This window comes from Corythoichthys intestinalis, chromosome 7 (genome assembly GCF_030265065.1).
Source record: "Corythoichthys intestinalis isolate RoL2023-P3 chromosome 7, ASM3026506v1, whole genome shotgun sequence".
Lineage (NCBI taxonomy): Eukaryota > Metazoa > Chordata > Actinopteri > Syngnathiformes > Syngnathidae > Corythoichthys > Corythoichthys intestinalis.
Genome location: NC_080401.1, coordinates 25,862,974 through 25,883,571, shown reverse-complemented (window position 1 = coordinate 25,883,571; position 20,598 = coordinate 25,862,974). Strand labels below are relative to the sequence as shown.

The 20,598-nt window shown below is 40.1% G+C and overlaps 1 protein-coding gene across 2 annotated transcripts in view; it reads right to left on the bottom strand.

Annotated features, from left to right (window-relative positions):
* Window positions 1-552: 552 nt before the first annotated feature.
* Window positions 553-20,598, bottom strand: part of mllt1a (MLLT1 super elongation complex subunit a) — a 39,281-nt gene continuing 19,235 nt past the window's right edge. The window contains exons 6-12 of one of the 2 annotated variants that reach the window (XM_057841097.1): window positions 18,331-18,963; window positions 18,161-18,251; window positions 15,427-15,538; window positions 15,142-15,241; window positions 14,726-14,803; window positions 14,431-14,502; window positions 553-7,438 (exon numbers count right to left, since the gene is read on the bottom strand). In XM_057841097.1, the coding sequence (XP_057697080.1) occupies window positions 7,310-7,438; window positions 14,431-14,502; window positions 14,726-14,803; window positions 15,142-15,241; window positions 15,427-15,538; window positions 18,161-18,251; window positions 18,331-18,963 (1,215 nt within the window). In that variant the 3' untranslated portion in view covers window positions 553-7,309. The remainder of the gene's footprint in view (window positions 7,439-14,430; window positions 14,503-14,725; window positions 14,804-15,141; window positions 15,242-15,426; window positions 15,539-18,160; window positions 18,252-18,330; window positions 18,964-20,598) is intronic. The other variant, XM_057841098.1, reaches the window with a different exon arrangement.

Genomic DNA, 20,598 nt, shown 5'->3' with positions numbered 1-20,598 from the left:
AAATGCAAGTCCAGTGTCAAGTACCCACAGTCAGTAATGGTCAGGGGTGCCATGTCAGCTGCTGGTGTTGGTCTACTGTGTTTTATCAAGGGCAGGGTCAATGCAGCTAGCTATCAGATTTTGGAGAACTTCATGCTTCCATCTGCTGAAAAGCTTTATGGAGATGAAGATTTCATTTTTCAACATGACCTGGCACCTGCTCACTGTGCCAAAACCACTGGTAGATCGGTTTACTGACCATGTCATTACTGTGCTCAATTGGCCTGCCAACTCTCCTGACCTGAACCCCATAGAGAATCTGTGGGATATTGTGAAGAGGACGTTGAGAGACACCAGACCCAACACTATGGATGAGCTTAAGGCCGCTATCGAAGCATCCTGGGGCTCCATAACACCTCAGCAGTGCAACAGGCTGATTGCCTCCATGACACGCCGCATTGAAGCAGTCATTTCTGCAAAAGGATTCCTGACTAAGTACAAAGCTGATATAATTAATTGAAGGTTGACTTTTTTTGTATTAAAAAACACTTTTTTTGTATTGGTCAGATGAAATATGCTTTTTTTTTTAGATAGGGATTTTTGGTTTTTCTGGACTTTTTTTGCTAAAATACTAAGCTAAAATGCTAAGATACTCAAACTAAAATGATCGGGATCGGATCGGGAGCAAAAAAACATGATTGGAACAACCCTACCTACAAATTTAGATACAATTGTTAACAGTTGCAGAGTATGACCATGCCTAAAGTGATGTACCAAAGGTCACTTACGGTCAACGGGATCACAAGTCAAATCTCTAAAATGGGAATTTGTGACAGTGGTGCTTCCATCACAGTGCTCTAATTGGCTCTTAACATCCCCCCTGGATATTCAGAGCTTGATGGCCCAGATCCGGCAGCACTGCATGTCCTTTTCACCCCATACGCAGCCAACTGACCTCCACATGAACCCCGTGGCCAGGTCATCCGACGGTCAATGACGAAACACCGTGACAACAGTACTTCATGACTTTATTATGATGATTCCAAAATAATAATAATAATAAAAAAAAAAAACATGTTTTGTCTATGACAACTTGCGTCATATAGCCACATGGTGGCATTCCTATGCCAAGCTTGTCTTTTTGATCACACAGTTGCTCATGTGGCCTCCAGTTGGTTTGTTCGACTTTGACCACATAGAGATGCCAGTTTTTCCTCACAGCCTCCGTTTTATGATAACCCCAGTCAAAGAAATGAATCTTTATAAATACACACGTGCCCATCCTACATTTGGACTCAAGTTTTTTTCCTTTTCATTTGTAGTGAAAAGACAAATTCAGGACCTTAGCTGTATTGTCCAAGTGTAATTTTCTCACACAGTACAAATGCCTTCAGTCCTGCTTCTTTCCTATAATGCGTTTATGCCGAGGGAAGGCAAACCGTACAACAAACAAAACCCCCTTAAAAATGACATTTTGTTTTTCGCTTAATAGCTCCCTGAACTAAAGTGTGGAGTCCTCGCTCTGGTCCAGTTATTGTGACTGGAAGCAGACAGTGATTAAGTTGAGGTCATCCAGCAAACATCTGTGACACCTGCTTCTTGGTGCTCAGCTGTCGTGAAGATACACAAAAAAATACAGGGGAACGTCCCAGAAAAAAAAAAACAGTTTAGGCCAAAAATTAGCTTAAAGAGGCATGTTTGTTGGTGACTAATAGTGACAGAGCACGCCCAATTTCAAGACAATTAAATAAACAAAAACAAGTTGGAGGAAAAAAAATAATCTAATAATATATTGCATGTAAATATAGTATAAAATCCTTAAAAATACAGTATAGGGAACTACTGTAAGTACTGAAGTCATCACAGCCAAAAGTGCAGAGGTCCATAAATAAAACATTGACTGTGGGCTTCTCTTAGAGTCTGCGTCTACGCCACTGACCCGGTCACCACGGCGAGGGGCCAAAAGAGGAGCGGGTCAAACGGTCAGAGTTCATGAACTAGGACGTACACGGAGAAGAGGATGCTTGTCGTCCACTCGCTCAAAGCGGAGTTGCAGGTTTTCTTGACAGAGGCACAGGGTGTATGTTTAGGAGGGCCAGGGGGCGAGCAAAGGTCCGGGTGAGCCTATTTCCAATTGGCGAGCGGAGGGACGGCTCCCGCGGCACGCAGGCAGACGCAAGTATTAAAGCTACACAAAGATCAGAATGAATACACAAAAGGCAGAGTGGCGAAGGTGTGGACCTCGACTTCGGTGGGCTGCTGTGGTGCTTCTCACGTCAACATTTGGCTGTCATAACTAGGGGTGTGACAAAATATCGAAATGGTGATACTACTAGTCCTTCTAAAAAAAAATATCATATTGTGATGAAGTTCATTATTTTCTGTAATGTACTGATAAACAGACTTTCATATATTTGAGATTCATTACACACAACTGAAGTAGTTCAAGCCTTTTATTGTTTTAATATTGATGATTTTGCCATAAAAGTCAAGAAAAACCAAAAAAGCCCTATCTAAAAAAATTAGCATATCATGAAAAGGTACTCTAAAGAAGCTACTAACCAAATCATGTGAATCAACGAATTAACTCAAAACAACTGCAAAAGATTCCTGAGGCTTTTAAAAACTCCCAGCCTGGTTCATTACTCAAAACCGCAATCATGGGCAAGACCGCCGACCTGACTGCTGTTCAGAAGGCCATCACTGACACCCTCAAGCAAGAGGCTAAGACACGGAAAGAAATTTCTGAGCGAATAGGCTGTTCCCAGAGTGCTGTATCAAGGCACCTCAGTGGGAAGTCTGTGGGAAGGAAAAAGTGTGGCAGGAAAGGCTGCACAACCAGAAGAAGTGACCGCATCCTGAGAAAGATTGTGGAGAAGGGCCGATTCCAGACCTTGGGGGACCTGCAGAAACAGTGGACTGAGTCTGGAGTAGAAACCTCCAGAGCCACTGTGCACAGGCGTGTGCTGGAAATGGGCTGCAGGTGCCGCATTCCCCAGGTCAAGCCACTTTTGAACCTGAAACAGCGGCAGAAGCGCCTGACCTGGGCTACAGAGAAGCAGCACTGGACTGTTGCTCAGTGGTCCAAAGTACTTTTTTCAGATGAAAGCAAATTTTGCATGTTATTCATAAATCAAGGTGCCAGAGTTTGGAGGAAGACTGGGGAGAAGGAAATGCCAAAATGCCTGAAGTCCAGTGTCAAGTACCCACATTCAGTGATGGTCAGCGGTGCCATGTCAGCTGCTGGTGTTGGTCTACTGTGTTTTATCAAGGGCAGGGTCAATGCAGCTAGCTATCAGGAGATTTTGGAGCACTTCATGCTTCCATCTGCTGAAAAGCTTTATGGAGATGAAGATTTCATTTTTCAGCACGACCTGGCACCTGCTCACAGTGCCAAAATCACTGGTAGATGGGTTTACTGACCATGGCATTACTGTGCTCAATTGGCCTGCCAACTCTCCTAACCTGAACCCCATAGAGAATCTGTGGGATATTGTGAAGAGGAAGTTTAGAGACACCAGACCCAGCACTGTGGATGAGCTTAAGGCCGCTATCGAAGCATCCTGGGGCTCCATAACACCTCAGCAGTGCCACAGGCTGATAGCCTCCATGGCACGCAGCATTGAAGTAGTCATTTCTGCAAAAGGATTCCCGACCAAGTATTGAGTGCAAAGCTGATATAATTAATTGAAGGTTGACTTTTTTTTGTATTAAAAAACACTTTTTTGTATTGGTCGGATGAAATATGCTAATTTTTTTAGATGGGGATTTTTGTTTTTTCTTGACTATTTTGCCAAAATCATGAATATTCCAACAATAAAAAGCTTGAACTACTTCAGTTGTGTGTAATGAATCTAAAATATATGAAAGTCTAATGTTTATCAGTACATTACAGAAAATAATTTACTTTATCACAATATGCTAATTTTTTGAGGACTAGTATATACTTTGTATCTCAAAAGGTTATCGATATGCTCCTGCCAAGAATTGAGATATAAAAGGTGTCAATGTTTAACAAAAAAAAATTAAAAGAACCAACAAGTTGCTACCAAAATCTTCCACAGTAATACTGTCTCAGATAATTCTAAGGCTGCATTGACAGTAGGAGTGGGATCCTCTTGTTACCTCTCGATACAATACGATTTGCGATACAAAGCTCACGATAACGATGATGTTCAGACAGATTGAACGTCTACTAGTGATAAACTCATTCCAATTCTCAGCAAAAGCTTGTTATTCTGATTATTAGTTGTTTGTAAAATATCCTAGAATGATTTCCTGACCAATGTATCGATAATCACTGTATCGCCATATCGTCAGATCATCGTTATCGTGAGCTTTGTATCGCAAATCGTATCGTATCGTGAGGTACCAAGAGGTTCCCACTCCTAATAATAACGCGACGGTACACTGCTGGCCAAAAGTATTGGCACCCCTGAAATTCTATTAGATTATGCTCAATTTCTCCCAGAAAATGATTGCAATTACAAATGCTTTGGTAATAATATCTTCATTTATTTTGCTTGCAACGAAAAAACACAAAAGAGAATGGAAAAAAAAAAAAATGAAATCATTAGCATTTTACACAAAACTCCAAAAGTGGGCCCGACAAAAGTATTGGCACTCTCAGCCTGATACTTGGTAGCACAACCTTTAGACGAAAAAACTGCGAACAACCGCTTCTGGTATCCATCAATGAGTTTCTTACAATGCTCTGCTGGAATTGTAGACCATTCCTCTTTGGTCACCTGCTCCAGGTCTCTGAGATTTGAAGGGTGCCTTCTCCACACTGCCCTTTTCAGATCTCTCCACAAGTGTTCTATGAGATTCAGGTCTGGACTCATTGCTGGCAGCTTTAGAAGTTTCCAGTGCTTTCTCTCAAACCATTTTCTATTGCTTTTTGAAGTGTGTTTTGGGTCATTGTCCTGCTGGAAGACCCATGACCTCTGAGGGAGACCCAGCTTTCTCACATTGGGCCCTACATTATGCTACAAAAATCGTTGGTAGTCTTCAGACTTCATAATGCCATGCATACGGTCAAGCAATCCAGTGCCAGAGGCAACAAAGCAACCCCAAAACATCAGGGAACCTCCGCAATGTTTGACTGTAGGGACACTGCTCTTTTCTTTGAAGGCCTCGTTTTTTCCCTGTAAACTCTTATGTTGATACTTTTTCCCAAAAAGCTCTACTTTTGTCTTCCAAAACGTTTTTTGGCCTCTCAGGTAAGTTTTGCAAACTCCAGCCTGGCTTTTTTATGTCTCTGGGTCAGAAGTGGGGTTTTCCTGGGTATCCTATCCTAGAGTCCCTTTTGATTCAGACGCCGACGGATAGTACGAGTTGACATTGTTGTACCCTCGGACTGCAGGACAGCTTGAAGTTATTTGGATGTTAGTCAAGTTTCTTTATCCACCATCTGCACAATCTTTCGTTGAAATGTTTCGTCAATTTTTCTTATAAGTCCACATCTAGGGAGGTTAGCCACAGTGCCATGGGCTTTACACTTATAGATGACACTGCGCACGGTAAACAGAGGAACATTCAGGTCTTTGGAGATGGACTTGTAGCCTTGAGATTGCCCATGCTTCATGACAATTTTGCTTCTCAAGTCCTCACACAGTTGTTTGGTCTTCTTTCTTTTCTTCATGCTCAAAAACAAACACACAAGGAGGCAAGACAGAAGTTGAGTCAACTTTAATCCATTTTAACAGTGTGATTTAGTTGTTGCCACCATCTGTTATGTGCCACAGGTAAGTAATTAGAGAAGCATCACATGGTTTTTCAAAGGGTGCCAATACTTTTGTCCAGCCCATTTTTTGAGCTTTGTGTAAAATGGTAATGATTTTTCCCCCCCATTCTCTTTCGTGTTTTTTCATTGAAAGCCAAATAAATGAAGATATTACTACCTAGGCATTTGTAAATGCAATCATTTTCTGGGAGAAATTGAGCATTATCTGACAGAATTGCAGGGGTGCCAATACTTTTGGCCACAACTGTATGTCATCTCAGTTGAAGTGAGAAGGAAAAGCTTCATTTATCCTGAAATGTAGCAATTTGCTGCCATTTCGTGATCTCCGTAAGGGATTGTAAACCTTTACGGGGACGGTGTCGAAGGAAGCCACTCGCCAAGATTCACAGCAGCCCAGGTCAACAGTTACTACAACTAGTTGATATTCTGGAGCCCAACATGACACATTGAGCTCGTGCCTCAAAGCAAGTTCATGAACACCAGCTAAATTATTGTACAGTTTCTACACAGATGAAGAGGAATGGCTATGAGGGTCAACGGCCTACAAGGACACTGAGGAAGAAGGAGGAAGCCATTAAGACAATACTGGATAATCAGGCAGCCCGATTAACACTTGATCTTCCCCTTTCAGAAAGTGAAGGGGGGGGGGGGATTTTTGACACCCACCATACACTGCAGAAAGGCACTAGAGTGGGCTTGTTGCTGTTGGGTGTAGAAAAATAAAAGCGATATACATTCATAGCTCACGAGTCATTAACCGCAAATCTGGGAGTAGAAACACAAATGCATTTGTAGAAAAATAAAATGTAAAAAAAAAAAAAAATCAAAAAAACAACAACAAAAGGGGGGACGCATGGCCCCTACTTTTTCTTATTTTTGGATACTGGGAGACGAGTATGGCTACTTTTGTTAGTTTTTAAAACCCACCAGTAGGCAATTCAGGAGCACACCGGCGACCAGCAGTGGAGCCCTTTGGTGCACGCTGACATGGGAGGGATGCAGTTGGGGGTTGTGGGGCTGGAGGGGGTTGCATTTGGACAAAGAGGAGGAGGAGGAGGGTCATAGCTCATCTTTCAGTGCAAAGGGGAAGTCAACATGATGCATGTTGAGATGTCGGGAAAGCAGAGATGCCACACGTCTTCAGCACGCTTCTACATGTACAGCCAGCGTGCGCGTTCTAAATGAAGAGTCAGTAACTGTGAAGGCCGGCTGAAACTGAAAGCAGCTAGAAGGGAAGTGGAGTGATCTGAGGAGTGTGAACGGGAAGAGTAACTGAAGAGAGGGCAACGTAAGTGCGGGAGTGCGAGGAATTCAGGGCAAAATCCACAGGTTTGTAGTTGAAAAACGAGAAATTCCTGGAGTTGACTTCCTCTCGAGGCGTCATCATGGCTTTTCCAATTCACTCCTTCCTCCTCTTCCTCTGTCAGTTCCCCGCCGCCCTTCGTTGGTGTCACGTGGAGACGCGGCGTCTCCCAGTGTGTGCTTCTTTGTTCTTACACGTACGGCTGCCGTTCAGCGATTCGGACGGGCCGACGAACGGGCCGCTCCTCGAGGGGACGATTCCACCTCCCGCTTCGCTTCTTGTCACGTGGCTGTCGCTTCCAGGTAGCTCTGTAGTTTGCGAACAGTGGACTCGTCCAGTGAAAAGAGGTCAAAGTCAAAGGTGGTATTGGTCACATTGAAGTGGCCCGTCTCCTCAATTAGGTTGACGATCTGCAATGTTCAAGTACAATCACAATTTCAGTCATTCATATTTATTTTAGGAAGTTCCTTTCAGCAAAATGTAGCAGTCACACCCAAATCTGACCTATCTTCCCTCTTCCTGTCCTACTGTTTATTAGGTGTTCCCCTCCTCACATGGGATCCCTTCAGTAAGGGAAGTCCTTAAGCAACGTAGCATATATATTTAGATGGGGCTTTGCAAGGCAAATATTAAAATTCCTTTTTTTTGGAATGGCGTTTCTTCGGCGCGCCGCACAGCCCAAACCGTTTGACCGACTGTCACTGTTGGAATATAAAAATGACCGGAATTTTCACACGATGCAGGGAATTTTTCAAATGACCCCCCCAAAATTTTTCGTTCGCCCGTAAAGTCGGGTTTTGTATGTCGTCCTACAATTTTTTTTTACCAAATTTACACATCTATAATTCCACATATGGTAATGGGTACTGGTGTCAACAATAATCGATGCGGCGATGCATCCCGATGCGGGCCATGGACGATGCGATTCGATGCGGGCAACAAGCCGAATCGATTCAGCACATATTAAAATATATAAGTCCGTTCAAAAATCTTCCAGTGATGCAATGGATTTGGTTTCACCATTTGTATTATTATTCTCATGTTTACCTGTAGAGGGAGCTATTGTACAAGCAATGCAGGGGGGATGAGGAACTAAAATTGGCTTCCTCACGGGAGTAACGTCACAGACATGCGCAATTGCGCAGTGGCACTCAAAGCAGAGATAAGACATAATAACAATGGCTAAAGCGGAGAAAGAGGAAGCGCGAAAGATTATTGACGCACCAAAGACATTGAAAGCAGGCATATGGAGACATTTTGGCTTCTATGAGGTTGGTGGGAAACTTGACCAAACTTATGCGGTGTTTAAAAAATGAAAGGCTGCTAGTGTGTGTAAAAAAAAAAAAGAAAGAAAGAAAAAGAAAGAAAGCCCTGGTCTCATTCAAAGCACTAATTAAATGCTGTGATGTTTTTTTATTATTTTTATATATATTACTATTTTCATTTGACTACAACCAGGAATGACACAAGAGCCTATAAAAAGGTGTTTAATGTCTGACCGCTTGTGTTGCCTCATGATTCACGAAAAATATGCTTTGTTTAGCATTTTAATGCATCCCAGGCTTTAATGCATCGTGATGCATTGCCGAATCGAACCGAATCGAATCGTGGCCCTCTTAATCGAATCGAATCGAATCGAATCGAATCGTGGCCCTCCGAATCGTAATCGAATCGAATCGTGAGGGCAGTGCCGATGCACACCTCTAGTAATGGGCATAAAAAAAGTATACAGAATTTATTCATTTAGAATGGGATGCCATTGACAGTCACGTACGCCCAAATTTCCCATTAATTTTCAATGTCAGAAAAACCTCTGTGGTGATTTTTGACCAAAAAAATTAGCATTACAGCCCATTGACATTCAACTCAAACTAAGTCGATGTTATTGACAGCCATGCAACAGGACATGTCCCCGAAATGTCCCCAAATTAACAGGAAGTGACTTGATATCAACAGGAATTGTACCTGAATGCCCCCAAATCAACAGGAAGTGACCTGATATCAACAGGACGTGTCCCCGAAATGTCCCCAAATCAACAGGAAGGGAACTGATAGATCTGTATACAGTGTATCACAAAACTGAGTACACCACTCGCATTTCTGCAGATACAGTGGTACCTCTACATACGAAGTTAATCCGTTCCAGGACCTTGTTTGTAAGTCGAAATGGTCGTATGTCGAGCAGGATTTTCCCATAGGAATACATTATAATTCCATTAATTCGTTCCACAGCCCAAAAACCTTCACTAAATCCTTAAAAAATACTGCTGTTACTATTACAAACGGCAATTACACATAGCAAAACAAATAAATTATAAATCAAAATCGGAATAATAATAATAATAATAATAATTCCTGTATTAATGTAACGAATCGGGTTCTAATGTGGCGGACGTTTTTTGCTGACCCTGAACGCACCGCGGGGCTGACGTGCCAGAGACAGACCGGTGAGCTTGAGTTTCACTTTCACTTTGAATGTTTTCTTGAGAACACCGTCAATTGCGGCAGACAGAAGGTGTTTTTGTGTTGAATAAGTTGTGAAATAAATGATAAAAACGTGGCGAAGTTGGCGATTTCTCTGGAGATGTTACCACAATAAGAATTGTCAGATTAACTTATAAAGACTGGCGAACGATGGTCGGAGGAGGACCGTGGAGATGTATTGTTGAGCCATTTCACGGATGCCCACCCTACGCTCATATTTTTCTGTCATTTGCATCTTCATTTAGAAGGTAAGCGTCAACGTTTTCCTTGTTTCACCACCTGTACCAACCTTTTCTGAAACCAGTGTTGATTTGTCACACAAGAAAATCCGCCGTGCATTCGTCTGCGGTGCTGCCATTGTCGTCGTATTTCGAGCATGTCGTCGGATGTAGAAACAAATGGCGAGTCAAATTTTACGTCGGATGTCGAAGTTTGTGTGTCGAAGCGATCGTATGCAGAGGTACCACTGTATTTAAGTATATCTTTTCATGGGACAACACTGACAAAATGACACTTTGACACAAATAAAAGTAGTCTGTGTGCAGCTTATAAAATAGAGTTAATTTATTTTCCCCTCAAAATAACTCAAAATACAGCCATTAATATCTAAACCTCTGGCAACAAAAGTGAGTACACGCCACAGAAACTACGTACATTCCTAAATGTTCAAATTGAGTACTGCTTGTCATTTTCCCTCCAAAATGTCCTGCGACTCGTTACAGGAGTGCTGTCAACATTGCTGCAGAGACTGAAGAGGTGGGGGGTCAGCCTGTTTGTGGTCAGACCATACGCCGCACTCTACATCAAATTGGTGTGCATGGCTGTCACCCCTGGAGGAAACCTCTTCTAAAGACACAAGAAAGGCCACCCGTCCCATCAGACCATAGGACATAGTTCCAGTAATCCATGTGCTTTGTTGACATGTCTTCAGCAAACACTTTGCGGGCTTTCTTTCAACAATACTGCAGAAATGCGAGGGGTGAACTCACTTTTGTGTTACACTATATACCATAGCAAAGCCCCATTGTAATTTCTGCAGAAATTGCAATTTCTAGTCAATCATGATGTTGTATAATGATTCCCTCTATTCTTTCTCTCTGAGAGACTATAATAAACTATTCAGTAGAACATTAAAACTGTTTATAAGCCTTGAATTACTGAATAAAGGTAAAGATCAAAACAATATGCAACAATAAACTATTGGTTGATACATGCAACATCAGGTGGACATAAGGGACAGTGCCTCTGAATTGGCATACCGAGGTGGTGGACCCCTTTTGAAGGGGGACCAGATTACACACCTCTGCTGGTAAGGGATTCAGGGGAACTGGAGCGCAACGTCCGTCGATAATGTGAATCTCAGATTAAGGAGGACCAGTTTGGTTTTTATCTTGTCCACCAGCTCTACACGGGGTCCTCGACGGTGCATGGTTTATCCTACCAGTTCACATGTGCTTTGTGGGCACGGAGAAGATCTTTGCTCATGTACCTCATGAAGTACTGTGGGACGTGCTACAGGAGTATAAGGTATACATGCGGTACGGTCCTTGCACGACCGTTGTCAAAGTTTGGTCTAAATTGCCGGCAGTGAGTCAGATTTATTTCCACTGAAGGATAGACTCTGCCAAGTTTGCCCTTTGTCACCGATCCATTAACAAACTCTATGGACAGAATTTTTAGGCACCGCAGAGCTGTTGAGTGGGTCCGGTTTAGTTGTATCAGCATTTCATCTTTACTTATTGCAGATGATGTAAAGATTGGTTCTTTTCAGCACATGTAGATAAAGTGTAACAAAACAACCGACCCGAAAACACCTAGGTGAGTCTGTCTCTGGTCGCTTCCATTTGAGCTCTGCAGCGGTTCATTGATAACAAAACCGATAGAGCAACCAACAAAATTCACTTCAAACTGTGGGGAGCGAGTTAAAGACAGCAATAACCTAATGAGAGTGCAGTTGAGTTGCGCACAGCTTATGCTTACATTTTGACCTGATACACAGGGTTGTTCTTGTGAACACAAACGCCCCCAACGGAAAAGGACACAACTGCATCTATTTATCCCCTGTGCCGGAACAAAACAAGAACAATTCTGAAAGCACACATAATTTCCCAGCTGGCCTTGGAATGCCTCAGCATTCCCCTGGATGACAAAGTCGCTGGAAATAGAAGTCTAGACTTCACCACTGAAACAGCTGCCCCCGTGACTCGACCTCAGATAGTGTGGAAGATAGAAGGATGGAATCAATTATTTTTAATACAGAGCAGCCAAAAGCAACACCCAGGTCATAGCTATATCTTCAGCTATCGATTATTTTAGTAGTCGATTAATCGGTGAACTAGTTAATTTGAATAACCGAGTAATCGGACAAGGCACATAAAAAAATCAAAATACCTGAGCTGAGCCTCAAACGGTAGAAAAAAAAATACAATAAATGAGCATCTAAGTACAAGAAAAGAACAATTGACTAAATTACACAGCAAAAGTCCGCTAGCTTTAATGCTATAAAATGCTAAACTTAACAGGATGCAGCTGGATTCAGCAATGTGAAATGAGTTATGTCATATTCACTGTTGCCACGAGAGGGCAGTGTATCCACACAAATCAATAAAACGAAATGCAAACACTTTCAAAATAAACCATGACAATGCCACTTTAATTAAACGACTACCGTATTTTTCGGACTATACGTCGTACTTGAGTATATGTCACACCAGCCAGAAAATGCGCAATGAAAAGGAAAAAAACATGTATAAGTCACATCGGAGTATAAGTCGCATTTTTTGGAGGAAATTTATTTGATAGAATCCAGCACCAAGAAGTGACATGTCATCTTGGGAGGCAATCTAAAATACAATGGAGAACAACAGGCTGAATAGGTGTACAGAATGCACACATTACATGATGCTAGAAGTTAGATTGGGCCTAAAAAATCCAGCCCGACCCGACCGCGGGTATAAAAGTCCGACGCGGCCCGAGCCCGATCAATTTACTTGATTTGCTTGCCCGAGCCCGAAAAAAACCAAAAATTTATGTTTTATTTGTATGCACAAAAAAAACCCGAAATGTTATGTTTTATTTGTGAGGACTCAAAAGAAGGAGGAAATGCGAGGATGCTTTGCGGGGTTGCGTTTTGTGTGATCACGTTTGTGACGATGCGGGTGCATATATGCATAATGATAAATTAACGCCTGTCTTTTGTAACGTCTTCTTTCAGTTAAACAAGACTGTAAGATGGATATTCAATAAACATTTATATCTTTTATATTTGCGTGTCTGTTCTAACAGGTGGATAGTGGATTTGACATTTATTTTAATCTCGAGTTGGCAGAAAAAAAAAAAACCGCAAGTTTTCTCAATGTTTAAATAGTCTACATATCTTTATGATCATTATAAATGCATTTACACAATGAAATAACGCTTGAAAAGTTTGTTAAATATATTTCTCGTATGAGACCAAAGCGCCACATTCGTTTACATTCAGCAAAGCCGACACAGGTTTCCTGTAGCATCTTCAAAAATCAATTTGAATCCTTTCCATATCCCACCCCTACCGCAGTTGTTTGCTTTTCAATTCCCCTGTCTTTAGCTTGTTTTTCACTCCTATAGCTTCTCCATATCGAAAAGGGAATACCAGGATGCTCGCGGAGGGCTGGGAAGATTGAAAAGAGAGCGGGGCCACTGCATTCATGTGCCCAGGCATGCACAGCGCCTTCTCTGTTTTATCCAAATGATTTATTTTATTTAACATCCATACATTGTTCTAGTATATGGCGGAAAACACAGACAAGACTGAAAAAGCAGTTTCTGCTGTTGCACTCTTCTTTAAAAGAAACCGCTGTATCAAAAGCCAAAACAACTGTTGTGTTTGATAGAACAATATGTATATGCTGCCATAGCAGATTCATGGCGCAATAAGCCCCCGAACTATTTTTAATTTGTCCGTTTTACCCTGGAAACCCGTTTACAGATGTCGCGCAACTGCTTTTGTTTTAACCTAGCCATAAAAAGAGTAAGTAAGTAAGTAATCGTATTTATTATTCGAAATGTCTGTCATTTTTAGCTTAGAATCATTAATTGATGTCTAATATTTAGTTTAAAAAAAAAAAAAAAGACTTGAAAAAATTATTCACTCGCATATTTTACTTTTAAACAAATTACAATGAAAAAATTGGTGTCTGTAAAAAAGTCACAAATATCTACCTCATAACTATGGCCTAATTGTATTTTTTTCATTACTGTCGCATTTTCCCCAATATTTTAGATAATAAATAATCAATCCAAACAAAAAAATACTGAAAAAAAACATTTCAAAGGGTAAAATATATGAAAAACTACATCTCGACCACTCATTGATGTCTGCGATTTCTGCATCACGGCCCTTGTTTTATTACCATGTTTCACTCATAAAATCCCCCAAAAATTCAGCTGTGGCCAATCACAGCTGTGTCTTGACACTCAGTGATACATGCTACATGGAGTTTTTGGATAGAAACAAGTTAGGGTTTTGCTGTTTAATTTTTATTTATTCTTTTTTTTTTTTTTAAAAATGCCCTCCTGTTCAAAAATTTTATTCCCCCATAAAATCGAGATTTTAAGCTTTCCAATGATGTATCACACATGCATATCGGACAATTTTGAAATTTGGCCAAATTGGGGGTCTCAGAGCGGAACTTCAAGTTCAAGTTAGTGAGAGAGAAGTCGGCCCGACCCGACCGTAAATAATCACACATAAGTCGCTCCAGAGTATAAGACGCACCCTTTGCCAAACTATGAAAAAAACTGCAACTTATAGGCTAAAAATACGGTACTCCAGGCAGAAAAATTGAATTCAATTTTTTTTTTCTCTAATCGAATTACTCGAATTAATCGAATAATCGTCGCACTCATATCAAGTATGAGAAAGGCAAGAGACACACACCTGCTGTAGGACATTCCTCTCCCTTAAAGCCATCAGTCTGCGGTGGAGGTCTACTAATTCTTCGGTGTAGGCCTGGAGCGTTTGAGAGGAGACAAAAGTGTTGCTGAACACCACTACATGATCATGAAATATCATTATGCCGTTGTATCAAGTATGAAAGAATGACATTTGGCTACATCACGATTTAAGAGAGATCTGTTCTTGAGGTTTTAATGGCTGTTTGTTAAACATCAACCTATTTTAATTGAATTAAATGATACGTGTGGGTTGAAGCATAAAAAGTGGAGGTATTTACCCTTCCTACCTTGTCGTATCCCTTCTTCAACATCTTCTCAGAACGGAACGAGGAGTCTGGACTCTTTCTGCCAGACACCTGAGCTCACACACACAGTGAAACAAAGAATAATGACAGTTATGGCATACTGTACGAGAGATTCAGGTTGTTGCATAAGCAATGGAATAAATAACTACAACCTAGGGGCCATATGAGTCATCACTGTGAAGTATAATCACAACTGTGTGCTTATTAGGGAAAAAAAATCTAAAATGACAAGCAAGAGCTGAGGAAATCTATGTGGTTCTTTTGAATAGTGATATTTCAACACAAATGTGGCATCTTGAAAGTTGAGAAAAGTGAAACCTTTGTCTTCTTTCAGACAATTTCTTTAATTCAGACAATGCCACTGAAAGAAGGCACAAACAAGGCCTCACTTTATTATTGGAAGAGCTGTGTTTCTGTGGGGGTGGTGCAGGGTCTCGACTGGGGCGGTGCGAACAGTCACTGCTGTCACTCTCGCTGTCCAGGCTCAATCTGACAGGGTTGGAAGAGGGACAAGGTCAGAGGTCACTCACAAAGAGACTGCTCATTTTCAGTACCATTGAATGCACGGTATATTGCAATTTGAAAGAGTCAATAGTTGGGTTTCTATTGGAAAATGTCAAATTTAGTGAAAATATGAAAAAAATTTATGCCTGTGGTCCTTTGAAAAGACTGACCGAGAGTCGCGATTGGGGGGATTGGCCTTGACAGGGGTCCCCTCCTCGGAGCTGCTGTCATCATCGTCTGACTCCTCTGACTGGATTTCCTCCACCATGGATCGCAGGGGACCTAAGAGAAACACACACCACACAAAATGACTGTGATTGTGCATTGTTATCCAACAGATATAATTACTAAAACATTCAAATTAAGCCAGTGGAGGTCAACTACTTAACACTGAGTCGATTTAAAATTTAATTAACCCTTATTATTTTAATCAGCCATTAACGTGAGAGCTACAAAAGAAAAAGTTGAGGCTTTTGTCTGCTTCATTTGTGTCTGTATTCTGAACAGATTCAATCGAGAACTGCTTGTATTAATACAGAGCACAAGTTCCTGCGCTGGATTTCCGTGTAAATTGAAATTAACCCTTTAAATAACTCAAAACACCCTCCAAAAAAAAAAAAAAAGAAAAGAAAAAAAAATCCCAAAACATGTATTTTATGGTAGGTCTGTCAAAATTATGGCCTTAACGGGCGGTAATTTTTTTTATTTTTTTTTTAATAATCACATTAAAATATTTGACACAATTAGCAATTGGCAAGCTACTAGTGCATTTTTTGATTGAAAATTTTACAAATTTTATTAAAACAAAAACATTAAGAGGGGTTTTAATATAAAATTTCTATAATTCCTACTAACATTTATCTTTTAAGAACTACAAGTCTTTCTATCCATGGATCGCTTTAACAATGTTAATAATGTTAATGCCATCTTGTTGATTTATTGTTATAATAAACGAATACAGTACTTATGTACAGTATGTTGAATGTATATATCCGTCTTGTGTCTTGTCTTTCCATTCCAACAATAATTTACAGAAAAATATGGCATATTTTATAGATGGCTTGAATTGCGATTAATTACGATTAATTAATTTTTAAGCTGTGATTAACTCCATTAAAAATTTTAATCGTTTGACAGCCCTAATTATAGGTCATTGTACTGTCATCACCAAGACATTGGAGCTAAATCCAAGCTACACAGTGAGCTAAGCTCCGAAATGACGATGTCAGACGTCCGTGTGCTTTGCTGACTTTATTCAGCTGCTCATGACATCAACACTTGCAGAATGAAACTAAAATAAAATGGAACTAAATCAGTCTAATCTTCAATAACAGTGATTCACATTTACGATTACAAGGAGCTGCTGATACATCAATAACAAACAATTAGCATGTATCAGAAACCGCACAGTATCAAAAACAATCATATATACTCGCCACAAGTATTCGACCACAATTGAAAACGCATAATAAACATTACAAGAGGGGTTATATACAGTCGTCGCCTCTGGATGCTTCACAAGCAACAAATGTGCGCACAAGCTGTCTCTTCTATCACTCGGCTGCTCTGTTTGTGCATGTGTGGTTGGGCGGGCGTGTCTGTACTAGGGCTGTCCCAAACAACTAATTTTCTCCCGATTAGTCAGCCGACTATTTTTACGATTAGTCGACTAATCTAATAATTAAAAAAAAATTTTTTTTTTTTTTTTTACTAATTTTGCAATGAAATTTTTGTTGACGCTTATCAATTCACAAAAAACATATTGGAACACTCAAATTATTTATTAAAGTACAAATAAACATGTAAATAACAATAATAAATCACAAATAAACAATGAGTTCGAATGCTGATAGAATTAACTAGTGTAGCATCCCGATTGAAAAGATGGTCTCTTAAGCTGATGGTTTACAACTTTTATTCCATCCTTGATGTAAACACACTGTAAGAGCTACGGTGCACACAAATAAAGCAACACAATTAGAAATTAACAAAAACTTTTCACCTTTTTCCTTTTAAACCTTATTTATATATCGATGAATTGCCTATATGAATTGCCTTTACCTTAATTTATTACCTTATCATTGACAATCTCTCCCTTGAGTGCAATCACTGTACATACTGTATATATTTATGAATTTTTAACCTTATATAATTTTCTATACCATAAAATAAACCATAACATGAAATAAACCTTTCAATTAGCATTAAGAACAATACTAATAGCACTTATAGGCCCATTGTCAATGAAACATTATTATTTAGTAAGGCGACAGCACCCTCTGGTGTACAAAAAATGAAAAAAAAAAATTACAAACTGCGTGAAGGCGCTTGAGGTGTTTATTCACGGCCGACGTGCAGCCAAGCTTGGCATTGAAGAGACAGGACAGAAGAGTGTACTCTCCTTTGTTTCTTTGAAATAAGGCAATGTTTTGGACACTCTGGTGCGCTTTTTTTTGGCTTTGTGCCGCTTTCCCCGCTTGCAAACAGAGCATCCGACATTCTAACTTTCCACGCATATATTTTTTTAACCCTTCATTAATCGCCGACGGGATGTTGTGCTCGTCGACGGATTTACGTCATCGATGACGTCGACTATGTCGACTAGTTGGGACAGCTCTAGTCTGTACATGCACTCGCTTCCTGTTCTACGTTTCCTGCGCCAAATTAAAAGCATGCACAACAAAAAAAGTCAACATTTAAAAAAAAAAAAAAAAAACGATTAGACGCATGCGTCGTAAAGTCGAAATCGCATTTTGTCGGGTAGTTGTAGCCAGGCGACTACCTGTAGTCTCGATTAAAATTTCTAATTGTTTCCCAGCCATAACTAAAATATATCTTACTTGTGAACAGATATTTGTACATGGGGCATTCATTTTTCCTTGAACCAAAATTAAAATACTGCACCTTGTCCTGGTTTCTGTCCGGGCTCAAAGTCAGAGTCGGAGCTCGAGTCGGAGCTAGAACTTGAGTTTGAAGGACTGGATGGAGCTGATTGCTATAGGAGGAGAGGCAATTTATTTGGTACTAATACAGCAAGCCCAGAATGACTTTGAATAAAACAAAGCTCAAGATACCTCAGATTTCGAAGATGCTTCATCCTCTGAATTCGACTCTTCAGATTCGTGAAGTTTTTTGGGTTCTTTCACATCCTGTGTGTCATTTTTACCTTTGGCCCAGCGACCTTTTTCCTTGGAGTGTTTCTTGTCTGTGTAAGGTTGACTGGCAGCAGATGACGACGATACACGAGGGGACCCCGTGAAAGCACCGCCTTTAGGTCCCTCGGAGCTGCCTTTTTTCTGCTTCTTCGCACTGGGTTTGGGGGACTCCACAGTAGAAGGTCTTTTGCTGGGGGCTTTGGAATCTGCAGAGCCTCCTCCTCCCCCACCTCCACCACCGCCCCCTCCACTTCCAGCCCCCCCTCCTTTAGGAGACATACCCTCCATCTTTGACTCCTTCAGGGTGAGTTTGGGCTCCTTGAAGGCTGCCTTGGGCATGACTTTTACATCATCTTTAACTTTGATGTCTGATGGCTTTTTTGAAGATGAGGAAGAGTCACGTGCATTCTTGCTGCTTCCTTCTCTGTCATTGTCCCCTTTTGATGTGGATTTGCTTTCTGAGTCTTTTCGGGGTCTTTCACGGTGCTCCTTGGTCATCTTGTGCGGTTTGGGTCCTTTGCTGCTGCCACTACCTCCTTCTTTGCTGGCTTCCTGGAGGTCGATAACAAGGAGAAGACCAATAAAGCATTGCTATTATCTCAAAGGTTTTTTCAAGTTTTCTGAATAAATTGAACCAAGTGGATATAAAAAGTAAACACACAACTGTTTGAATGCAAAGTTTTTCAAATGAGGAGAAGTTTAATGTGACACAACCTATTCAATTTAATAGAACTTTAGGTGGAAAGACAAAAAACAAACAAACCGAAATATAGCTTGTTCACATAAATATGCGCACCAACTAACTCCAACTTTGTTGAAACCCATTTGCCTTATATTAGTGCACTCTGTATTTTTGTGTAGTTGTTCAGTGATGCACATCTTAATGTGGCAAATAATTTCCACTCAGCAGAATCGTCGACTCTAATCTCAGTCATTTATTTGTAATTCTCTTTGTTTGAATAAAATATTATTTTAAAAGTTAAGATCACAATAATAGTGGAATATTTTAGGGCTGCAGCTATCGATTATTTTGGTAGTCGATTAAACGATGGACTAGTTAGTTCGAGTAATCGAGTAATCTGATAAGGAACATAAAAACGGAAAAAAATACATAAATAAATGAGGATATAAGTACAACAAAAGAACAACTGGCTAACTACATAGGAAAAGTCCGCTAGCCTAAATGCTATAAAATGCTAACGTGTTTTTTTTTTTTTTAAACAATGCTCTTAACAAAAAAAAACATTCTCCCACAAAAAACGACTAAATATACCTATAAACTAAATGACGAATGCATTAGTGCTGCAACGATTAATCAATTAACTCGAGTATTCGATTACAAAAAAAGATTCAAATTACATTTTGTTTAGTTTTCATTTAGTTAAAGTGGGGTTGTCATGGTTTATTTTGAAAGTGTTTGCATTTAGTTTTATTGATTTGTGTGGATACACTGCCTTCTAGTCTGCCTCATTTCACATGGCTGAATCCAGGTGCTCCCTGTGAAGACCAACATAAGCTACGTTTTTGTTTGAGCTAATGTTTTTTTTAATGCATTTGTAATTTAGTTTATAGGTATATTTAGTCTATTTTTGTGGGAATATGTGTCTGAACCATTTGTTAAGAGCATTGTTAAAAAGTTAGCATTTTATAGCATTTGAACTAGCGGACTTTTTGCTATCTAAGTTAGCCAATTGTTCTTTTGTTGTACATAGATCCTCCCTTATTTATTTTTTATACGGTTTGAGGCTCAGCTCAGATAATTTAATTTTTGATGATCCTTATCCGATTACTCGATTATTCGAACTAATGGTTCATCGATTAATTGACTAATAAAATAATCGATAGCTGCAGCCCTAGAATGCATTAAAAAACATTAGCTCAAACAAAAACTTAGCTTATGTTGGTTTTAGCTTGGAGCAGCTGGATTCAGCCATGTGAAATGAGTTATGTCATATTCACTGTTGCCACGAGAGGGCATTGTATCCACCCAAATCAATAAAAGTAAATGCAAACACTTTCAAAACAAACCATGACAATGCCACTTTAATTATACGACTACTCAAAGCAGCAAAATTTAATTTGAATCTTTTTTCTAATCGAACTACTCGAATTAATCGATTAATCGTTGCAGCACTAGAATATTTTTTTATAAGATTTATACAAGTCTCATGAATTATAACCCAAAAA